The 24879-nt window shown below is 36.3% G+C and overlaps 1 protein-coding gene across 2 annotated transcripts in view; it reads right to left on the bottom strand.

Moving 5' to 3' along the window:
• The window catches only part of ALCAM (activated leukocyte cell adhesion molecule), a 229005-nt gene that overhangs the window by 51871 nt on the left and 152255 nt on the right, over nucleotides 1-24879 (bottom strand). For both annotated transcript variants that reach the window (XM_027564514.1, XM_027564429.1), the window contains exons 2-6: nucleotides 18403-18503; nucleotides 13804-14023; nucleotides 6752-6816; nucleotides 5001-5088; nucleotides 4356-4538 (exon numbers count right to left, since the gene is read on the bottom strand). In XM_027564514.1, the coding sequence (XP_027420315.1) occupies nucleotides 4356-4538; nucleotides 5001-5088; nucleotides 6752-6816; nucleotides 13804-14023; nucleotides 18403-18503 (657 nt within the window). The remainder of the gene's footprint in view (nucleotides 1-4355; nucleotides 4539-5000; nucleotides 5089-6751; nucleotides 6817-13803; nucleotides 14024-18402; nucleotides 18504-24879) is intronic.

The following is a 24879-nucleotide window of genomic DNA, read 5'->3' as shown; positions in this document are numbered from 1 at the left end:
TGCAACCTTAAATTCCATTTTGGTCATTTTTAAGGAGAAAATAGGGCTAAAGGGTATTCTTTGGTCAAGGCTACTGCTCAACAGTAGAATGCTAAAGGAATTAAAAGCTGGATGCACAGTGGACCATATCTACCCAACAGGAAATCAAAGGAGGCGGTGTTGGCAGTTATAAATGACCCATTTTCTAATATATTCACTTGTTATGTAGCTGGTAATACAATGAACAATGAATTTGGAAATCATATAATGTAAAGGTTTATTTTAGAGAGCCTTTTCCACAAGGCTTAATAACTACTGAGGCATGTGTCTATATTTCCAAACTGGCAGCACTAAAAAGAATCCATCTATGAAGACTTACTTTGCTATTAGCTAATAAAGTGAGATGAATAAGTAGTATAGCTGTTTTTTCTTCTATCTCTTTCAATCATTTACTTGCCTTTCTAAGATTAAAGGCAGAAAAAAAAAAAAAAAGAAACCTAGAAGGGTTGTTATAGATTGCCTCTGACTTTTTTCATGCTTGGGCATTTCTGAATATTTGCCCAGAAGGTTCTGAGGCTAAACAGTAATTGACTTAGTATATTTGTTCATTTTTCTGAATTTGCCCGAGGTAATTCCCTGACCAGTTCTCAGTACAGTGGGAAAGTAAATAAAGTTTGTCCCCCACTGGCCTTCCATTTTTAGGCCTCCCTCACTCATTCACATGGCCCTTCTCTGCCTGGTTTGGTCTGTCTCACGTCACTGCAGCATATCTCTGACCAAAGCTGACACCAGAACAGCCAGGAATCATAATCGATCTTACTTTCTGCTTTATTTTAATCCTGCTTGTCTGTATCCCTTCTTCAATAGGCTCTGCTCTGTACTGGAGAGTTGAAGACCTAGACTGAGATCAGGGGGTTAATGTAACACGTTGGAGTTTTAACAGTGGCTTTCTGGATGCTGGCTAATGTGCGTCCAACAAAATTAATGATCTCATACTCTCCCTTTGACTTTGAATTTTACTCTATTAGTAAATCATCAGTCTGCCAGTTACTCCAGCTTTCTCCTTTGTCTTCTCTTATCCACTCAATCACCCAATCTTAATGACTAATCCTTATATTTTGCATCTGATTCTTCCCTTCTCTTCTCCCAACACTTCCCTAGTGAAGGCTCTAATTAATCTACATCTGAAACATTGCCACTAAACGACATTTAGTTCCTCACCATAAGCCTTTCTGTTTTCTACATCTTTATACATATTTTCTCTAAATCAGTTTTGGAAATAGTGCTTTGACTATTACAATGATATTTAAAGTCTTCATGCATTCCCAACAAGCAAAGATTGAAATAAAAATTTCTTAATCTGGTATCCACAACTGCTTTGAACTTACTTTGGGTAAGAATCATATATCTCATTACTCCATATATACCCCTACATAATAAACAAAAGGGTCTACTCAGTTTTTCTTTTTCTCATCTCTCCATTTATCTTATGTTCATTCATTTGGTTAATACTTGTTTAGTTCAAGTACTAAGTGCTGGAGTTACAAAGTTGAAAACAGCAATTCCCTGTCCTTAGTGTCCATCATAAATAAAACTCTTTTATGATGACATCAAACTTATAAATTAAGACTGTAACAACATTAAAACTGCCTAAGATGCATAAGCATAGCAATCACTGGTAGCTTATAGATTCACCAGATGAGGAAGCTTCCAGTTGGAGCTGACCCCAGAGCTAGGTTTTGAAAAATAAGATGTTTGCTGGATAATAAAGGTGACAGCGTGACAGCATATAAATAGGAATGTACACAGCATTCTACAGGAGGGATTTGGAAAATAGAACAGATTACAGAAGGCAGTGAAGTGGTGAAGGTTGAGAAAGGAAAGGGCCACGGCTATAGGAGACTCAAGGCATTTTTGAAATTGAAAATGTAAACATCACCCTGAAAGATCTGGGGAGTTGCTAAAGAGTTTTCATCACAGGAGTAACATGTTCCCATTTGTGTTTTAGAAAGATATTTCTGGCCGCAGCTTGCAGGGAAGTTTGGGGTGAATAGACAGGAGAACTATTTTTGAAGCTGTTACAAAAATACCAGCAATGAGGAATGGTGGCATAATCTTAGGCAGTGTCAAAAGGCACAATTAGATACACACAGATGAAAGAGGTATACTGTGAATCAGATATACACAGATGAAAGAGGTAGATTCTATAAAACTTTCAAGATGAATTGATCACATTTCTTTATCTTGAATGTATACTTCTGTACTTTTCATTTAGTTCCTCTTTCTCTTCTCTGAAGTCATACTGGAGCAATGAAAATCGCTCAGTCATGTCCAAGTCTTTGCGACCCCAGGGACTATACAGTGCATGGAGTTCTCTAGGCCAGAATACTGGAGTGAGTACCCGTTCCCGTCTCCAGGGGATCTTCCCAACCCAGGGATCGAACCTAGGTGTCCCTCATTGCAGTACCAGCTGAGCCACCAGGGAAGCCCACGAATACTGGCATGGGTAGCCTCTCCCTTCTCCAGTGGATCTTCCTGATGCAGGAATCAAACCAGGGTCTCATACCTACTGGATGAGAAACTCTAGAGCCAGGTCCAGTAGTCTGTATTCTCACAAGTCCTTCAGGGGGTTCTGATGCACAATAATGTCTGGGGATCACTATTCTTGCACACCTGAACTCTCAGGACTATTCACTGAGTCTCTGTGGCACTTACCAGTTGCAACCTTGCACTGACAATTTCCTTCTGATGCACATATCTTCTCTACTGGAGAAACCTCTTGAATGTCAGGACAATGTCTTAAACACTTTTGGGTCTTAGCTTTGAAGGCCAGCACTGCATACATTGTGGCTTCTCAAAAGCTCTGCCAAATATGTCCCGCACAGCCAGTCACAGTAAAATCATTTCTTTCTTATTCATCCAAGGACTTTTCTACCCATCTATTTCCCCATGCCTGATATTCACATAGATTCTGTTCTTTCTAAGCCAATTTTCCAATCTTTTCCACTCATCTTGATGTTCTTTCCTATTTTGTACTTCTGTACTTACACCAAGATAGTTTATTTCCAATTGAATATCTCTGAACAGAGTTCTATTTCCACATACAGAAATAATAGTTTGATTTTAGATAAGCTGTACATGATGAAATCCTCTCAATCCTTGCTTTTAAATCAAGTTGAAACTTGTTTACAAAGTTTAAGGCAAAACATCTCATGATGGTTAGAGCAAGTGGAATTTCAGTTTTGCTCTTTATATAAGATTCTGCACTTCATGGAACCCAAATAGAAATGTAGCTGAGATAAAACTCTTTGAAGGTTTAATGGGCATTTCTACCCTTTCTCTCAAATAGATGTAGAAGTATTAGGTTATTCTACAACATATGACAGTATTATGGGAATTTATAATTCATTAAAAATAGTGAAATATTCTGTATCATTCCCTGAAATATATGTCTATATATTTTTCATTCCCTGAAAAATATGTCTATATGCTTATTAGGTAAAAATGATAATAGTACTTATTAACAGGCATTTAATGTGCTACATATAGTGCTATTTTAGATTTTTCATTTCACTTAATCTCCATAACACCACCATGAGTTAAGTATTATATTTTCCTATTTCAAAATATGAAAACTGAGACAAAGTAGTTAAGCTTATTTTCTAGAAATACATAGTAACTGACAGCAATGAAACTTGATTGAGCCAGCATCTTTGCTCTAAATCATATTATCTTGACTTCCATCTTATAGGAAGGAACATAGCATTGGAGAAAAGGATTCTAATCCAGTTGCTAAAGCTAATTTAGGGCAAGTCTCTGAGTCTCATTTTGCTGTTAAATAAAATAATGGACTTAGATGATCAAGAAAGTTCCTTTGTAGTCTAATATTCCAGGTTTTAAAATCTGTGGTGTAAAGTTAAACAAAATACCTTGGAATTCAACATCCTATCTAACTTATGCAATTGATTGCACTATTAAAATATTTCTCTTTATTAAAATGGAAATTCCATATCTAGAAAACCAATCAGTCATAAGTCTCTATTCATCTGTCATTCATTCAGAAAACCATCAGCGGCATTCTGAACTCCTACAAAATCCATGACTATGTACCAGGGTTGAGAATTAACAGAAGAAATCAGACTAAGTTAGAGAATACAGAGGAGATGATTATAAATAACAAAGTAGAGACTTAAAGCTATCATAAGATGGGTGAGCATTTATTCTATAGGTCTTGCAAAAAGGAAGATATTACTTGGGTACTATGGAATAGGGATGGGAATTTGGAAATAGATTCCAAAGAACTTATGAATTGGGACTTAACATTGGAACATTTTTTCCAATATATTAAAATTGTATAATTATATTGAGGTACTTACAGTAAATATCAAAAACTGCTTGTTCAGAGTAAACTGTTTTCTGGCCAGATGGTCCATAATATGTCACAGAGCAGGTGAATGGCATTTGTATGTCAGCCTTGGTTGTCTTGTACTCCAGGGATGAAGTCATGGTATAGAGCTGAGTTACTGAGTCCATTTGCTTTCTAAAAATTATGACCACCGCTGAAGAAAATAAAGAACACTAATGGTAGGATCTTTCATCGGAAAATCACAGCCCTTAATTAACTGTCATAAAAACTTTGAGAAGTGGTTTCGTCCTTCTTACTGCATTTAACAGGAGGGAAAATTGACATGTAGTGAGGTAGATGTCTTTTCAAAAGCATGAATCAGAGACATGGACAGAAATAGAATCCTGGGAATTTTATCTCCCACTCACTTTAATTAACTTCTAGAACATGCCATATACAGAGATAATTTTCTCTGCTCTTGATTCTTCTGCACAAGGTCTAAAATGACGGGTTTTAAAAAATCCCTTACTGATTTAATGGATACTTAAGTAACAAAGAATATAGAGTCATAAATCAAAAGAGGGCAATGCATTTAGACTCAGGATAGACTAAAGAATGCTTAGACAAGAGAAAGGCAAAACAGGTCACCTGAATTTATTGCCCACTTCTTACCCACCTCCTTCAAGAGGTTGCAGAACTTTTCCATTCCTGTACCATGTGATGTTGCCATCTGGATAACTGTCTTTTGAAATGCACTCACCCAACTGCAATATAGAGAGGAAATATTACAACCTTGGTTCCATCACGGGTTGTCCATTTGAAAGCCCCAGACTCCTCAAGGGATGCAGAGTTACTCCAATGATTTCTTGATCCATTCATTTTACAAGTCCCAACTAAGGACTGAATGAATGCACTCTTACATAAAAACAATGTCTTGTGTTTAAAATTATAGTCTTGCCCATTTTAAAATGTGCAGTAGATGCTGCCACCATTAGTAAAATCACATTCATTTAAAAGCATTACCCAATTCATTTTGACAGTCTTCATTTTTAACGTTAACTAAATAATATAACTGCATTAACATTGGCTATTACCATGGTTGATAGATCTGCATTTGAAAGAATCATTAACGGTGTTAAAATGAGGCTGCCTCTCCAACTTCATGCTACATTTCAGATGACATATACTTACAATGAACTGTAATCCTCACCACTGTACTTCACATGTGTTTTTAATATTTGTGTGTGTGTGTGTCTGTGCATGTGTGTACATGCTCAGCCATGTACAATTCTTTGCAATCCTGTGGACTGTAGCCCACCAGGCTCCTCTGTCCATGGGCTTCTCTAGGCAAGAATACTGGAAATGGAGTAGGTTGTCATTTCCTACTCCAGTTTTTAATATTTGCTGCTGCTGCTGCTAAGTCGCTTCAGTCGTGTCTGACTCTGTGCGACCCCATAGACAGCAGCCCACCAAGCTCCCTCGTCCCTGGGATTCTCCAGGCAAGAACACTGGAGTGGGTTGCCATTTCCTTCTCCAATGCATGAAGGTGAAAAGTGAAAGGGAAGTCGCTCAGTCGTGTCCGACTCTTTGCGACCCCATGGACTGCAGCCTACCAGGCTCCTCCATCCATGGGATTTTCCAGGCAAGAGTACTGGAGTGGGGTGCCATCGCCTTCTCCGTTTTAATATTTAGTGTTTATCAAATAATATTATGCAGTCAACTTTAATCTGATTCAAGGAATTTTGAACTTGCTTTTTCCTCCAATAAAGGAAATTTGGGCTATTCTAATTAGTGAAAATGAGATTATGAATCAGGTGATGTGCTCATATATGGAACTCCAATTTTGTCTTTCCTTCAAATCTCTGCTAATATGATTGTACAAATCTGATCTTATACCTTTACTTCAACTTTTCAATAGTTTGTCAGTAAGATAGAGACCAAACATTATACATGACAGAAGGTTTGTCAGAATCCAGCCTCTCTTAACCCTTGAGACTTACTTCTTACTGGGCTCTCTTGCCCACTGGCTTGAGCACCCAAAATTCCAGCAGTACAAATAATGTGCTTCCCAACCATGCCGTTTCCTTTCACATGGTATTATTTCATATTGTTGGAAAGCCCTTTCTGACTGTGGTGTGCAGAAAATGTACTCATCTACCATGACTTCATTAAACATTCAGTTCATTCAAACAAGAAAGACTTATGCTTTTTTTAAAAAGAAACTCTCATCTCCCCCTCCTCCCTTCAGAAATAACCACATCTTCCTCTGTGTCTCCTTTCTACCTTGTGCAGACTTTCTGACTGGTGCCTGGAACACTGGCAACTCCACAGAGCAAAGTCTATCTTATTTGTCCTGGCATCTGGGGACAAGAAAAGGCATTCAACAATATACTAAGGAAAGGCAATCAATCAAAAATAAGTTCTTACCTTTTTAAGCTTGTCTGTCTCAAGAAATGGGGCTTTGCTTACAATTTCAGGTTTCGATGGTTGCTCTAAAGTTAAACAGAGAAATTTTAAGTGTATGTGGAAGAAGAAAATGGACATTTGTGATTTGGTTTACAGAAAAATAATTTACTCAAAGTAGAAAAATAAGCAACACAATAAAGTTTTCCCATATAATCTATAATTAATAAATCTGGTTAGCTACCCATTCCAGATATTTGCTTTATTATATTAAATATTATTTTAAATGCTTATTACTCCTGTGAATAAAATATTGGTGACATTTTCTGGATGCTTTATAAACAGTGAGTATGGTTTAGATGGTAACAGAGGTTAATGTATTAAAGAGGACATATTATCTGCAATTGATTACCATGTGCACTTTCTACTTATCAATAATTTCCAACTCTTTAGATGAAAACTGGAGTTCACATGAATTTGAATCACAGGGGTGCTTATTTAAAATACAGATTTCTGAGCTCTACCAGGCCAACTGAATCATATCTAGGGGAAATCCTATAAACCTATCTATTCTTAAAACAAGTTCCATTGGGGATTTTGGGGCACAGTGTAGTTTAAGAATCACTGCTCTAAAATCAAGGGAAATATATAGTGGTTAAGGGATGTAGAAACTCAAGTTTCCTATTATCTCAAACCTTGTCTTTTAAGTGAAGTTATATTATGAAACTATAAATGTGAGAAAATCTTTCAAATTTGGAACCTAAGATAATGGACAGAGGCATTTTCAATATAGGAAGTTCTATAAGCATATATTCTAATAGAGGCTTTGGGAAAAACTGATTACAAATTGGATCAGCATGGTATTATTTAAACTTATTTTATTCTAGCCTTTAGTTGTCTATCACTGATGGATTTTTTAACTTATTAATTGGCCTAACAATTAGTCTATAGAAAATGGATACTTCCTCACACTGTCATTGATTTTTATGAGTTTCATGGAGAACTATTCTATTCTCAAATAAATAGACAAAGACAACCAGCTATCCTTTCTTCCATAATCTTACTGTCTACCACTGTACATTTACTACCGAACTAAACTTGTTTTTCTATAATTATTATTCAGTTTGGAATTCAGTTATCAGACATGTTACCTAACCAGACCATTATAGGAACCATGAAAGAAGACAAAAAGTCTTTGGAACAGCAAAATGGGTATCACCAAGATTCCAGGCAAAAATAATGTAATCTTCTTCAAGTTAATATCCAGAGTTAATTTTCCCTTTGCAATTATTTTATATTAGAAATTAGAACAATGAATAATAATAGTGAATTTGCCTATGTGTTGAACTTGCACTTCAATTATAGGAGGCCTGCTGCTGCTGCTAAGTCGCTTCAGTCGTGTCCGACTCTGTGTGACCCATAGACGGCAGCCCACCAGGCTCCCCCGTCCCTGGGATTCTCCAGGCAGGAATACTGGAGTGGGTTGCCATTTCCTTCTCTAATGCATGAGAGTGAAAACTGAAAGTGAAGTCTCTCAGTCGTGTCTGACTCCTAGCAACCCCATGGACTGCAGCCCCCCAGGCTCCTCCATCCATGGGATTTTCCAGGCAAGAGTACTGGAGTGGGTTGCCATTGCCTTCTCCAGACTATCTACTGTTAATTCTAGAAATATAATTTTCTTGATACAGTTTCCTGAAGACCAATTATCTATATTCTAAATGCACAGATTCAGTTCTAATGAGGTAGATGAAACTGGAGCCTATTATACAGAGTGAAGTAAGCCAGAAAGAAAAACACCAATACAGTATACTAACGCATATATATGGAATTTAGAAAGATGGTAACAATAACCCTGTGTACGAGACAGCAAAAGAGACACTGATGTATAGAACAGTCTTATGGACTCTGTGGGAGAGGGAGAGGGTGGGAAGATTTGGGAGAATGGCATTGAAGCATGTATAATATCATGTATAAAACGAGTCACCAGTCCAGGTTCGATGCACGATACTGGATGCTTGGGGATGGTGCACTGGGACGACCCAGAGGGATGGTATGGGGAGGGAGGAGGGAAGAGGGTTCAGGATGGGGAACACATGTATACCTGTGGCGGATTCATTTCGATATTTGGCAAAACTAACACAATATTGTAAAGTTTAAAAATAAAATAAAATTTAAAAAAAAGAAAATATAAGAAAGATTAAAAAGTGAAGAAAGATAGAAAAATAGAAAAGAATAACAAACAATTACATTAACACAAATAAGAAGTGACCTGGCTATCTCATTGCTAAGAATGTGACCAAAAATTATGAAAAACTACTCAAAATAAATAGCAATTTCTTGGAAATATGTAGCCTTCTACACATCAGCAAGTCCTAATTTTGTCACTATTTTAAAATACAATAATTAAAGCTCATAATTACAACTTGAGTTACTGATAAAACCTTAAATTTTGTTCAGAATCCAATGTTTGATGGCAAATGTCCAATGCCTTTGCGATAGGGCTACATCCAAAATATTTAAACAGAATGAAAATCTTGGGGTTTGAGTAAGTGAAAGTTCTCTGGGAACTAAAGTCAGCTACTCAGTGACACCTCTTTCAGAGCTCAAAAGGGGAAAAGTATTATATTAATTTATGTGGTTGATGAAAAATCAAGATTAACAAGAAAAAAAGAGCAAATAGTTTTCTGTTTCCTCTTCAGTTACTATCTACGCCTGGAATATATATAGATTTGAAAAGATCCTCTAAAAAATTAGATTTTTAATAGAAAGTGCAGGTGGGCAGTTTTGTTAGGTTGCACTAATGTCTAGTTCATGAAAATCAGATGACAACTCGGTTAGACACATATTTCCTCTAATGTAGAATATATTCCTCTACTGTAATTTATAAACTCTGTATAACTGTCAATACTGGTGTGATAAAACTGTTGGTCTTTTCCACATGTCCATGTGTGCTTGTTTCCATAAACACTCTCTAAAATTTATTATTTCAATAAAAGAAAGTTGCAGCAAACCCAGGGAAACCTGATGAAAGGATACTTAAAATTTAGTTCTATTTGTACAGTTGTTCATTTTCCTATTTAGAAGAAAGAGTCATATTGAATACTGAGGAAGTAAGGCTAATACCAATTGCATTTCTTTGAGTTATTTTCTCAAACTTTTGTTTCAAATATTTCATATTAAATACATATTTTGCAGGTAACTTTCTCTCATATTAGCTTATAACAATTGATGAGTATCGGTTAGAGGACCATAAAAGAGGACGTGTACTATTTTAGCAAAATTGCATATTGATTCCAAAGTGTTTGAAAAAGCTTTATGTGAATTACATCTTAATATGATTCATGGATTCATAACTAAGTATAGAATTGAAAGGAAAGGTCATGTCACAAATTTATTAGCATTATTAAAATAATTTTGTCAAGGGTTTCACAGCCAAGTGAGGATGAAGTGATGAACACAAAACTACTCTATATCACCCACAATGCACTAGAGTTATTCTCAAAAGCCAAACAGAGGACAGCTCAATTTGATATGGGAGGAGAGTAAGAGGCAGGTGCACTGGCTACAGTGAGTCAAGGATGCTTCTCTCAGTATTTTCTCGACAATCACCTCTTGATGTACTTTAAGTAATCATCATGAGCATGAAATTATAGTTTATTTTCCTTATGAGATGGGAAGAGGTATTATTTTTTACATTTAAAGGATCAAAATTAAATATACAGGGTAGATCTCATTTGTTGAAAGGGTTATTTTCTGCTTCTTTCACTAAAAAAAAGAAGTGACTTGCATTTGAAGTTGAATTATTTTCACAGGGAGGGTTGGAGGAGGGATGCTCAGTTCTGATAAATATTGAGCTCAGTGTCCAAATGAAAGCTCTAAAATAACACTGTGATGTCAACCATTACTAGGAGAAGAGCTGGCTGGTCCAGGTAGACACCAGACTCGGAGTCACAGAAATAGTCTTCCTTTTAACACCACACACACCAGTGCAGAAGATTAGTCTAGACTGTGATTTTCAAAGGCTTTTTAGTGCTCAAGCCCTTCTCTCATTTTTTTTTCCCCTGAAAAAAATATCATGAAAAAACTTTGAAACATCGAGGGACTAGAATTCTAGTTAATCAAGTAGAAGCAGCTCCTCACTTTCCTCAGCCTTTTTCATTATCTCCTCAAGAGAATTCTAGGAACAGAGTGGGAAAATCAGCACCTAATCTGAAGTACTCACAGATGAAGAGAGACTTGCACCCCTTGCCCTGACTGGTGAAGTCATTTGTCCAAGGTCAGAAATTAGTAGCAGATCTAACAAAGCTAGATCTCCTAATGCCCAGTTCAGTGATTTTCCTATTATACCACCGACAGCCATTTAGCCATTTGGCTCTCTGGGCACGCATTCAACCTCTAAGACTTTTGCACAATCACAACAATGAATCTTTGGGAGAACTTTTAAAGGTTTGCTCTTGCTAAGGGATAGTTTTATTAACTTCAAATGTACATTAAATGCAAACAGTCTGATTTTAGTGCCATTTAACTACCAAACAAAAATGCCTTATTAGTGGTGACAAAGCACCGGACTTATTTTGGATCTGGTCTGCTTTACCGGCATGATTTCTTGCATGAGAGATATAGCTTAGAACTGAATAAACAAACCTTCATCAGAGTAATAAAGTCATCAGTCATGGCCTCTAGTTTGAACGAAAACAGTTTGACTTTGCTTATGAGGCGGACATTCTGCAGCAAGCTGATTTGGGATTAGCTCACGTTAACCATACTCATTCTGTGGTACACAATGCATGTTGCTAGGTGACTCGACAGAAGGAAACAGAGGACTGATTGATGAGCCTAGTAACTCTTAAGTGACTTCAATATGTACATGCACAGAATGAAAGCCTCCATGTCACAGCTGCTATTTGCTTCACAAATAACGATCCAAAGTAAATTCATTATTTTTTAAAAAAGCAAAGTACCTATATGCTCTTTCAAACTCTTTCTTTATCAAGAGCTGTGCTGTTTATTTAATTGGACTTGGAGGGTCCCACAGTTTCTAGTATAAAACCCCATTTTCAAAAATGTATAACTCATCTATTTAAATTCTTCCTGGCCCAGAGCCTGGAATGCAAATTCTGTTTCTGAGAATCACTTTGTTTTCAACAACATCCAAAAGAGAAGGGGGGTAGCGGGAGCTGATGGTATACAGGGTGTGAGTTTGTTTTTACAATCATAGATATCCCTGTATTCCAAAGCAGCTTACAAATTTTATCGAATTAAGCCAACTGAATTTCTGAGCATTTAAAAATTATATTCTAAAAATTGTATTCTGAAAATGGAACAACCTGGATTTTTTCAACTTTCTTGTAGCTTGTCTTGATATTTGGTAATTTTAACATAATAACAAGAAATGTGACAATGACATCAATACACATAATCTTTAGAGTGATGTGACTTAATCTCTGTACCTACTGCAGTACATTCCTGTATACTTATATTTACGACATCATGGCCTAATTAAAAGATTTTGGATGCTCTCTTTAGAAAAAATGTTTCTAGCAGTGCAAAATTCATCTTCCTAATAACACAAAAGTGAAATAAAAGGAAAGAAAAAAATACATGGGACTTTGGCAAATACAGGATGGAGATTATTTGGGGTGTTTACTAGAAGGGGGCATAACTGAGAAACACTTGGTACTTGGTTTGATCCATAAAATAATTGAGTTGAGTTGATGGTTTCTGGAAAGTGCCTTCTAAGCTGAAAGGTAATCAACTGAAACATGTAATATGCTTTTACACGGTTCTTCTGGAGAACAAAGGCTTCTTTGATAGTATAAGCACTCTTTGAATCCTTGTCGTGAGCCCAAAGGAGCTTTGAAGTCCATATAAATGCTTAAGGGACCATCCTACTTAGTTGCATGGGCTATTATAAGAGAAACAGGAAAAATCCAAGGTTACTTGCTGTAATAGCAAGGCCCTCTGGGTTTCTTTCTTCCCTGTTTATTTTAATAATTTCTAGGTGCTGTCAAGTTATCAGAAAACAGTGGAAAAAACAGAAAAGTAAGACCTTCTTGCCTAATTAAAAAAGACTGGCATTCTGAAACCTTTGAGACCTATTTTTCTCCCTGTAATTTCTAAGATATGATGCAATGAAGGTGGGATATTTTAAATATTAAAACATAAAACATTTTAATTAGAACTTCTCAAGTCATTTATTTGCAGAGCTATTTGTACCCTCACATTAACTACATAGTATCATTAGCCAAAGTAACCTACAGTAATTATTCCAAGCTTCTTTACAACTTTCTCTTCTTCCAATCCTACTCTACTTTTTCCCCTGATGGATTCCACATACACCTTCAGAGTGTGGTGAACTTCTTTATTTTATGGCAATTTTCTAAACCATTTGAACACTCTCAGAATGTAAATCAACAAGCATTAAGTGCTTAAGGTCAGAATGTGTGTGTGTACACACACATATACACATATACATATACAGAAAACTTAGGTCTCCTGCTTGCATTTTGTTATTGTTATACATCAAAATGGCAATTTTATATGGTTTAGCTTAATGTATACTTATATATGCATTGATATGCATGAATATGTGTATCAAAAATGTTCAAATTTTTCCATAACATTGTACAGAAAATCCCAATGAACTTTCTGGCCAACCCAGTATTATGTATCTATGTATTAGTATTTATCACATAACATTTATTTGTACATGTCAGTGAAAGTAAAAGTTCACAGGCTAGTTTTTATTTAACAGTACTTCATATCACAGGAAATTGTATCCAACAAAACAACAGAATATTCTTTTATTCCCTCACTGCAAATAAAAAAAATATTCTGTTTCTTTGTTGGATAAAATTCTTATTTGAATTTCAGGTTTTTGTTTTTCTCATTGACAGTATGCATGAGCAGAATGAAGATCTCTAGAAGTCCTCTTACGCGATACCTGCTATACTACAGGTATCACTACAGAGAGTGATAGTACAGGAGACACTACCGAGAGTTCAGCCTTGTTTCTAAAGAACATTTTCTAGGACCAGTCATCAATCCCACTTAGCAGTTGCATTCGGACTACTTACTGAACACCTTGACTACTGTAGGAGCCTCAAACACGTCGTCCTCAGTTACTAGCATGCACACAAATCTCTTTTCATCACTGATCTTTGCATTACTGATAGAGAGAGTATAGTTTTCTGAGAGGTTCAATCTGTCTTTGTATTCTGGTACATCGTCGTACTGCACACTTTTCTTTGTAGAGGACCTGAAGGCAATAAATACTGGGGAGCCATCGGGCTTTTCCTAAAAGTTAAAGTAACAATACATTAAAAAACAGGCATATTTAGACATTTCAGTATTACAGTCAGAGCAACAAAATTTTCTTGGTCATGTTATTCCATCAATATTTGTAGTTCTGTCCAAGAAGAATAATTTTGGATATGAGCCTCCCATAAATCTTTGGTTACAGAGGATCACTCTTCATAAGGGAAAAGCTTTAAGTTCTTTTACAGCCATCAGCAAGTATACAAACATGAAAGGATGGAGCTTAAGTGATCCCAGCTTTTCTTGCATCTGAAGGACAGAATTGGTATGTTTTGAAATTGACAAGGGTTGGCCTTATGTATAATATAAAAGAAAAATAGGTGAAAACAAATGTGTTTTGTGTTATGCTACAAAAGGATTCTCATTTAACTATCACAGTAACATACACTTGAGCTGCAAACACTCGTTTAGAAATCCTAGGCAATTACCTTTAGCATGTTCATTACTTTAATCCATATACTTTATGTGCCCACACTTTTCAGTTTCAGTCAGAACTGACACAGTTGACCTTTACACATAACATAGTTTAATGAATCCTCATGGAGGAACAGTATATTTGCCCTTGCAAAAGGATCGTGTCCATTAAAGCAATGGAATCCAATTAATCACTAAAACCCATGGTTTTGCTATCTGAGTCATAAAACTTAGCTCAGAGGGCTTTCATACAAAAACTTATTATCAAAATAAAATATAATCTGGCATATACACTTATGCCAAGAGCACTGAGACATATAATTCATTTCTTCCTTTGCTCTCACAAACATTCTCTTACCTAATAACAATAATCAAAAATAAGGGGCAATCTCTCTTCTACTTGGGGCTTCTCAGTGGTACTAGTGGTAAAGAATCTGCCTGCAATGCAGGAGCCACAGGAGATGTGGGTTCGATCCCTGGGTCGGGAATATCCCTTGAAGGAGGGCATGGCAACTCACTCCAGTATTCTTGCCTGGATAATCCCATGGATAGAGGAGTCTGGCAGTCTACAGTCCATGGGGTTGCAATGTATTGGATACGACTGAGCAGCTGAGCACACATGCGTGTACTCTCTTCTACTAAACTCACAAGGTCTTGAAGAAAATAAAATATAATAAAACATTTTAAAGTGTATGACAAATTTCAAGGTGTTAAGAGAAGTAACATTTAAAAAATTGTTTTATTTACTACCGTTATGAACTCAATGCTTGTGACCCTCCCAAAGTTGTACGTCTAAGCCCTAACCCCCAGTGTGGGCCTTTAAGAGATGATTAGGTTTAGATGAGGTCTTGGGGATGGTACCCTCATGATGGAATTAGTGCCCTTATAAGAAGAGAAAGAAGCACAAGTGCTCTCGCTCTCTCAATGAGAACACAAAGAAGAGGTCCTATGAGCGCATAGCAAGTGGCTGCTGCTGCTGCTGCTAAGTCACTTCAGTCTCGTCTGACTCTGTGCGACCCCATAGATGGCAGCCCACCAGGCTCCCCCGTCCCTGGGATTCTCCAGGCAAGAACACTGGAGTGGGTTGCCATTTCCTTCTCTGATGCATGAAAGTGAAAAGTGAAAGTGAAGTCACTCAGTCGTGTCTGACTCTTTGTGACCCCATGGACTGCAGCCTACCAGGCTCCTCCTTCCATGGGATTTTCCAGGCAAGAGTACTGGAGTGGGGTGCCATTATAGCAAGTGGCAGGTGTTGGCAAATTGGGAATAGAGCCCTCTTCAAGAACTGAGTCAGCTGGCACCTTGATTTTGGACTGCTCAGACTCCAGAACTCTGAGAAATAAACATCTGTTTATTTAAACTACCAGTCTGTGGTAGTTTGTTATTGCAGCCTAAGGTGATTAAGACAATTACTAAGCTAAAATTGGAGTCCAAAAGGTTCAGTTGGTTGAATATCTGAATACATAAGTAACATTCTCTTTAAATCTTTTAATATTGCTACAGGTTTACAGCACGAATCCTTGTACTAAATCATTCCTTCATTAAGAAAAATATGTTAGACCAGTATCTTAAATTTCTATAGTTGTTCACTCATGCAAGAAATGACAGTTATGACATTTTGAGCACTTAACTATAAGCCAGGGTACTTTCTTTGGGCTTCTTGTGCATTAATGGATTAAATACTTATAACAACCCTATAAATTAAACATAATACTGGCCTCATTTATAGACAATGGAGACAGAGGTTGGTTAAATAACTGGTCCAGAGCCCCAGCCAGTGTATCTCAGCAGGGCCAAGACTGGAGCTTCACAGCCTGGCTCCAATATGACTACATTATATCACTCTTGACAGCCTCAGATGCTTCTTCTGTACGAGGCACAGAGGTGGATGCTGGTGAAGAAGCAGTGGGAGTCGGGTAGGATGGGGTGCACAGGGAGGTATGATCTCCATTATGGGAGATCTCCATTATGGGAGATTACCATGCAGCAAGAGAGAAATGAATCCATCTTTCCTCTGGGTTTGCTCCCTTTCACTCTTTCCAAATCTGCTCTTTGTCTTTCAGGTTACATTAAATTGAGGTTGTATACTGCATCTGGGAATCAAGACTGCTTTCAGAGCATATGGCACTTCAAATATAGCTCATCAGTTTATTGCTGAAGCTTTTTATTTCATTAACAGTTTGAAACCTGCCATTATTGTTTGTTTTCACTGCCATTGTGCCAGTTCAGTTTAGGTGAAAAGTATTCCCTGAGCATCAGAAATGTCGATAATCACAGAAGTTTTTCACCACTGGATTCCATTTATGTTAGCACTAAGTTTTACTCTAGGTGGTAGCCTCTCAGACCCTTGGGATTTTAGGATTGTGAATAGACTTTGTCCTCATAGGCCTTAACTTTGTATTTCCATTTTCATACGGAACCAGAAATAGTTAAAAATTACCCAGGATGAGCTGGATATTAGGAGGAGGGAACAGGGAAGTGCTATGCTGCCTTGCCTTCTTCTTCTGCCTTCACCTACCCCATCACAGACTGTGTTTAGAACTCAGTGGTACCACACTCACAATAGTTTACATTTTTCACGCAATTATCATGTGCCCAGTACTAGGTAAGTATTCTTATATAAATTACTTCATGTAACCTTCACAACAGTGTAAAGAAGATTATCATTATCATCTCATTTTTTTTCCATGAGAAAGTGGGGATTAATTCACTTGTCTGGAATTCTATAGCCAGTACATGATAGATTATGTCAGTCTGACTTCAGAACCTGTACTTCAAGAGATTGTGTTTCACTATCCCTTGGATGCAACTATGCACATTTCTATTCTGTGGAACATTTATTCTTGCAGATATCTGAGAGAAAAAGTTGTGTGGTTCAATAAACCTAAGAAATGAATGAACTCAGACAATTCATCATGTAGCTGTATATAGGAAAGGCTCTGAGAAGTATTAAAATACAACAGTTTTCAAGAATTATTGGACCATCAAATCCTTTTCCTATTCAAATATCTTTTAACATTTCAAGGACCTAGGGAAAATTTGCCAATTGTGTTCAATGAAACATATGTCCTCTGTTCAAACTTGCAAACTATTGTGTCTTATGTGATCTAGCACTGGGAAATGGGCCTACAGATGCTTTTTGTTGGTTTTGGTAAATAGATTGAGGTATTTTATCAGTCAAAGTTTTCCAGCCTTTCCACTTCACCTACTAGGATAGCTATCCTGCATTTCCAACCTTGATACCTGAGAAAATATGATTTTGCTAACTGTAAGAAATGAATGGATGAGATGGTTGGATGGCATCATCAATTCGATGGACATGAGTTTGAGCAAGCTCCGGGAGTTGGTGATGGACAGGGGAGCCTGACGTGGTGTCCATGGGGTCGCAAAGAGTCAGACACGACTGAATGACTAAACAGAACTGAAAAAACGAATAAAATCAGCAATGTTAAATTTTAAAAGAAGCTACCACATCAACTGAGTTGTAAGACCAAGTACCAGAAATAGGCTGCTAATACTGATGACTAGTTTTCAGTGAACATTTGAATGCTCTGGTTCCTGGTACATCTTGCCTTTAGAGTAACAACACCAAACAAAACATGAGTATGTAGAGAATGGCAACCATTTTCCTCTAAGCTCTGTCCTATACTCCTTGAGTTTATTCTGGAATTCTGCCATTTCTTTTGCTTTGAAAACTTCAGGGTGACTCTTTCAGACTAATTTGAGCTAAGAATGATCTGTTTATTGGCTTTATTTTAAAATAGCATTTGTTATGTAAGGAAGTATTCTTCTGATATACTCAACACATTAATTTCATCTTCTTACATTTATACCCACAGTTAAATGTTACCATTATGTTATTTGAAATTCACATTTACTCATAGAAGGAACTTTCTTTAAAAGACTAGAGGCAACTAACCAAGTCCTAGATAGGTCACACTTACATATTTCCATTTGCCAAACATGAGATTCTGAGGTACATCAACTCGGCAAGGCATGATAATGGTATCTCCATATGCTGAGTTTACAGTATACCATCCAAGACCTTTAAAGGAAAGGAACAAAAGAGAGACAGAAGAGTTCAAATATTCTCTTGAAGCAGCAAAGCAAATAACTTTAGTACAAGATGCAAGTCTTAGCGAAGGTTTTGTATTATAATTTTATCCTATATGAAATTTGTATTTCATTAAATTATGCAGTTAGAACATATTTCCTATTTAAATATCAACAGCTCTTATTTAACTACTAAGCCTTTGAATGTTATATGATTCAAATCCATAAATCTCAGTTTTACCAGGGAATAGATAAGTGCATGGGTGCATGGTAAGTCATTTCAGTTCTGTCTGATTCTTTGCGGCCCTGTAGTATGTGGCCTGCCAGGCTCCTCTGTCCATGGAATTCTCCAGGAAAGAATACTGGAGTGGGTTGCCATGCCCTCCTCCCGGGAATCTTCATGATATAGGGATAGAGCCTGCATCTCCTGTGGCTCCTGTATTGTAGGTGGATTCTTTATCACTGCTGCTGCTGCTGCTAAGTCGCTTCAGTCGTGTCCGACTCTGTGCGACCCCATAGATGGCAGCCCACCAGGCTCCACCGTCCCTGGGATTCTCCAGGCAAGAACACTGGAGTGGGTTGCCATTTCCTTCTCCAAGGCATGAAAGTGAAAAGTGAAAGTGAAGTCACTCAGTCGTGTCCAACTCTTAGCGACCCCACTTACTGCAGCCTACCAGGCTCCTCCAACCATGGGATTTTCCAGGCAAGAGTACTGGAGTGGGGTGCCATTGCCTTTATCACTGAGCCCTGTATAAATAAGTAGTATTCACCCACTGGTGAAGCCCCATATAAATAAGTAGTATATGCCAAAGGAACCATATAGCATCTGGGATTTATTTTCACCTTCAACTGTATTATATAAGGAGAAAATTCACTGTATTTCATAGAAACATAGGACTATACAAAGAGATTAATATGCTTAAATTTTTCAAAACTGGGTTCAAATATATTTGTGATTTTTATTTGAAAATACTCTTAAATTTAACTTCCAGAAAATTGCAAAAACTATCAAAAACTAAGAACACATACAAATAAGCCCACAACTGAATCTTAATTATAAGTGGCAAAATGAGCATGAAAGTGTCCTGCTTTACTGTAATAATGGTTAAAGTACTAGTTTTCATTTTAACTCTACACAAAATATTAACATGATAAGAATCTGTAGGGAATTCCCTGGTTGTCCAGTGGTTAGAACTTTGCACTTTCACTACTAGAGAGAGGGTTCAATCCCAGGTAGGGGAAACAAGATCCTGCAAGCAAGGAGAGGGCAAAAAAGAAAAGATTTGTAGTATGAAGTTTCTTCATGAAATGATTACACTGCTTTTTCGGTAGACAATCTAACTTGTCACTAAAGTATAGAAAACTTCCTTATTCAATACTTTATTGAAAAGAATGAAAATTATAACTAATTGAATTATCAATAATTTCCACATTTTTAATAGATATGTAACATACTATTCAAATTTATGACATTTAAAGAAACATAGGCATTTAATTTGGCAATAATATAGTATTTAGCAGATCTTTTTACCTTACTTTATTTACATCTGTCTTTAAGATTAGATACATTTACAATTATTTAATTGTATTAAATGATTTAATATCTATTAAGATACAACCAGTACTTTTGCCTGGAGAATCCCATGGATGGAGGAGCCTGGTAGGCTGCAGTCCATGGGGTCGCTAGGAGTCAGACACGACTGAGTGACTTCACTTTCACTTTTCACTTTCATGCATTGGAGAAGGAAATGGCAACCCACTCCAGTGTTCTTGCCTGGAGAATCCCAGGGACGGGGGAGCCTGGTGGCTGCCGTCTATGGGGTCACACAGAGTCGGACACGACTGAAGTGACTTAGCATAGCATAGCAAGATACCTCATAATGGGATGCGGAGTGTGAAGGGGCTAACTAAATTGAAGAGAAAAACAAACGATATTTTGTCCACCAGGTGGTGCTAAAGTGCAAAGCTAAGGTATTGTACAATGCATAAATAAGACCATCTTATGACTTTCTGAACAAACAAGACAGGGTGGATACTATCTTTCACTGTTACCCATCAGTCACAACATGTACAAAAATTTCATATTAACCTTAGTAAAGAAAGAAAAGGAATTCTGTCAACTGAGGAAGGTACTTTCCTTTAAAGCAATTTTGCTCCAGTGAACAAAAACATTACAGAGAACACAAATTTTCACAAAAATAAACCACACAACTACTTTTCAGGATTTTTAACATCATTAAAATGAAGAATACAAAGTATAGTATAAGCCATAGAATGTGTTTTTAACTTGCTATTAGAGACAAAATTTGACTAAAACTTTCATTACCTATTATTTTATAATGAAAAATTAATTTTTATCAATAATTTTCAATTGTTTAATGCCAATCATATTGTGATTTAAATTTCTTTTTACAATAAATCATTGAAGAGCATAAGACTGTAGATGAAGAAATGGTCTCTTCAGCTTTATTAAAATAAAAATTGTAAGGATTTAGATATGTGGTTGCAGACAAGCAAACTTCTGGCAGTTAAGAAACTGTTTTATTTCACAAGTAGAACTTGGTTTTGTACAATACTTTGGCTCCTAAATGTGGAACTTGTATCATGTATTTTAGGATCTGTTCAAGCACTGTACACAGGGTCTTCCAAGCCATGGAAACAATTTTGTGATTTAGTATTTTTTTTCATGACTATATAGCAAGACACTTGAATATGTAATGACTCTAGAAAGTTGTGAATCTCTTCCTTAAATTATGGCAAGACATGAATGTCTAATTATTTTCTGTATTATAAAAACATCTTTTGACAACTGATGGTGTTCCCACGGTTAGTCCAGGAGTGAAAACAGATTACAGGGCTTAGGTACCAATGAGGTGATCCTTTGCTAGGTAAAGGGAAATAAAAAATGCCTTTTCTAAAAAATGTAATGCTCTGCTCTATCTTACAGACCATTTTTATTTCCTCTTGTCTATAAAGCTTCAATATACAGGAAACTTTATAATTGATTTAAAATTTTAAAATGCTATAATTTTATAATTGAAATTAAACCTATGTGAATTTCAAGTACATAATGTATTAGCATGATGAAAGCACAATTATAGCAGGGAAGGGAACACATTTTTTTTAACCACAGTATCCCAGGAATAATTTCTGGCACTTAATGGGCATCTAATAAGATAATTTTTCATTTGAATCTTGTGGAATCCTTTCCACTTTAGTTATCAAATTAACATCTTTGAAACCAGGGAGGCATTGACAACACCAGAACTTTCAAAATTCTTATTCCTGTCACCTACTGTAAAGGCTGTCATGTACTGTCTTCAATGTTTAGGGAACATGGATTTCAGCTTGAATGGCATGCTCTTACTTGAAGAGAAACAAACACAAATTCGATGTTTTTATGAGTTTATGGATGAAACTACAGGAGAGAACATTTCTTCCTTCCCTTTCAAGAGAAATGAAGCACTGTTTGTACTCCATGATTTGCAAAAGTCCTTAAGAAATACCTTTTCCTTACCTGTGATGACCATAATACAGAGTTGTTTTTTAAAGTATTTGCAAAGTTATGGACTGGGTCTTTTACTGACAGCTCGATATCCAAAATTAGCCATGACAGGACTTCCCAGAAACATAGAGCAATAAGACATTTGACAAGAATGAGCATAGTAGGTAAAAGAGCGAGAAGAGAGCGAAGCCCTGGTCCACAGACTGAGGGCAGAATGAGTGATAATCATTTGGAAGGCATTAGGAGCCACAATCACAATGATTTTAGAAATAATTTTCAAGTTTGCCATATTCATCAACTTTCCTGTTCAGGTAGGAGTATAATGACTCCCAGGTTCATCTGAAAGAAAGACTTGTACCTGTGGGAGAGCTAATATTGTTAACCCTCTAGGGATAAAGTAGCTATAAAGACTACTATGATTTCATGATACATTGGCTTCCTGACACCTCTAGGGCACCTCAGTCTTTGAGATGGAAGTGCCAGGTAGACCCAAAGCACCTGTCAACACAAATAATTCTGTTTATACTTTTCATGGAAGCAAGAGATTTTATCTTTGAATTGCCAAGTCTGAATTAAATTTAGCTTACTAGAATCTCCCTGCAATTACTTCCCTGTAATATTAGTTTGTTAAATTATTCATGGTTTCGTAGTCTAGAGATTATTGGATATTATTGCAAATATAAAATACCTATGATGTCCTTTCTCAAAGAGGCTAAATAGAAAATATAGAAGGAAATGTGTGTGTGCACAAAGGTTTGCATTTCTGTTCTATAACATGTTATGTCTATATGTACATGTCAGAAGATACTTTAAACTGGGCTAAATCACCTTCTGTATTAAATGTGTTCTAAAAATTTAGTGTAATGTTATTCATTATTATTACTGTTGCTATCAAAAAGTCATGACATAGAATAAAACATAAATATGTGCTATACTTGAATAGCATTGTGTAGTTATTCAGTCATTCTTATGAAGAATTATTAGCTACAGATAAAGAACTATAGAACTAGAAAGGTGACATAGGAGAATTCAGTGAGAAAAAAATAAGACAAGCACAGACCAAGAAAAATCTCTTGACCAAATAATTTCACATATAGCATTCTCAGGCAAGTGATCATAAAATATAAGATAATTATAGTTATGTATTTTATACAGCAAATAATTTAAAGAGGCACTAAAACAGACTCTGGCAACCTTTTGAAGTCAGGTGAATGCTTTATATTTCTAATTAAAATAATAAAACTGTAATAATTTGGGCCATATTGGTGAGAATTTCTTTTTCTGTGTAGAGTAATTCTTAAGGATGGTCAATGTCTGAGTAATCATTCTTTTTGCATTATTGACAAATAGACATCTGCATTGAGGTCACTTAAAAGTCAGAATCTGCTACCATATTTCAAGCAAAAGTGCAGCAAATAATATAGAATAGTATAAGACCAAAATTCATCAGAGTCTGTTTTACAGGCTGTAATTTAGTGTGGTTAATTATTTTTTATTGCACTGATACTTTGAAAGCATCATCATCCTTAAAAGCATTTTTTTTTTTTTAGCTCTGTAGCTCTGGTCGGTGCCATAGAAGGGTAAATCATTTTGCAATGGGCTCAGAGCTTATGACATAAAAACTATATTCCAGTTCTACAGAAATGTTAGAGAAATTTATTTGTGCAAATGAACTGTTGGGGGAGGAAGTAGGTAAAAATGAGAGTTATCCTTAGAAATTACTTTCATATGTATTTGACTGATTTTGACAAACATGCCAGTGTCCCTATTTGCTTTATTAATGAATTAAGATATGTACAACTCTAATTAAAACAGGTAGTGTTTCTTAATTTCATCACTGTTGACATTTGGGACTGAACAAATCTTTACTGTGGGGGGCTGTCCTACATAATTCTAGCAGCACCCCTGTCTCTGCCCCTCAGATACCAATAGCACCTTCTTCTCAGTAAGACAACAGGAAAATCTTCAATCATGGCAAATGTCCCCAGGAGGCAAAACTGCCCCCAGAAATCCCAACTAGTTAAGAACTACTGGTTTAGACCTTCATTCATTTAATAAAACTGTGGTTTCCAATAAAGGGATCATTGTTTTAAAACAGAATCTTAGCGTAGGACTAAATAATCACTGAATATGAATGAAGGGATGGAGGAAGCAATTGCACATAATAATATCTATCAAATTGGTTTTCTTCACAGAAACATATTATATTAAACTACAATAGGAGGATTGATTTCTGACTTTGAAACATTGGGATCCAATCCAATCTAAGAAATTACAAAAGATCTATTTCACAGAAATCTACTTCATATATTCATTATACTGAAACAAATTGTATCTACTATATATACTTTCTAAAGTGTATATATCACATGTATCTTATTTTTTTTTAATTTAAATTTATTTATTTTAATTGGAGGCTAATTACTTTACAATAGTGTATTGGTTTTGCCATACATCAACATGAATCCGCCACGGGTGTACACGTGTTCCCAATCCTGAACCCCACTCCCACCTCCCTCCCCATACCATCCCTCTGGGTCATCCCAGTGCACCAGCCCCAAGCATCCTGTATTGTGCATCGAACCTGGACTGGTGATTCATTTCTTATATGATATTATACATGTTACAACATGTACCTTATTTGATATGATAAAATATAATAGCTCTACTGATAGAAGATTAAGCTGATGTCTTTAAAGAGTCTTCCAAACCTGATTTTATGATTCAATGACACATAATTATATCTCATAATTCCTCTCATAAACTACTATATTAAACAAGAGTTTAAAATCTTTGTCAAGGTCATGTAAAATACAACAAGTAAGATTTCTGTGTGTGTGTGTGTGCGAGCGTGTGCATGTGT

The sequence above is a fragment of the Bos indicus x Bos taurus genome, chromosome 1 (assembly GCF_003369695.1).
Source record: "Bos indicus x Bos taurus breed Angus x Brahman F1 hybrid chromosome 1, Bos_hybrid_MaternalHap_v2.0, whole genome shotgun sequence".
In the NCBI taxonomy this organism is placed as follows: domain Eukaryota; kingdom Metazoa; phylum Chordata; class Mammalia; order Artiodactyla; family Bovidae; genus Bos; species Bos indicus x Bos taurus.
The sequence above is the reverse complement of the archived record's forward strand: the minus strand, read 5'-3'. Positions and strand labels throughout refer to the sequence as shown.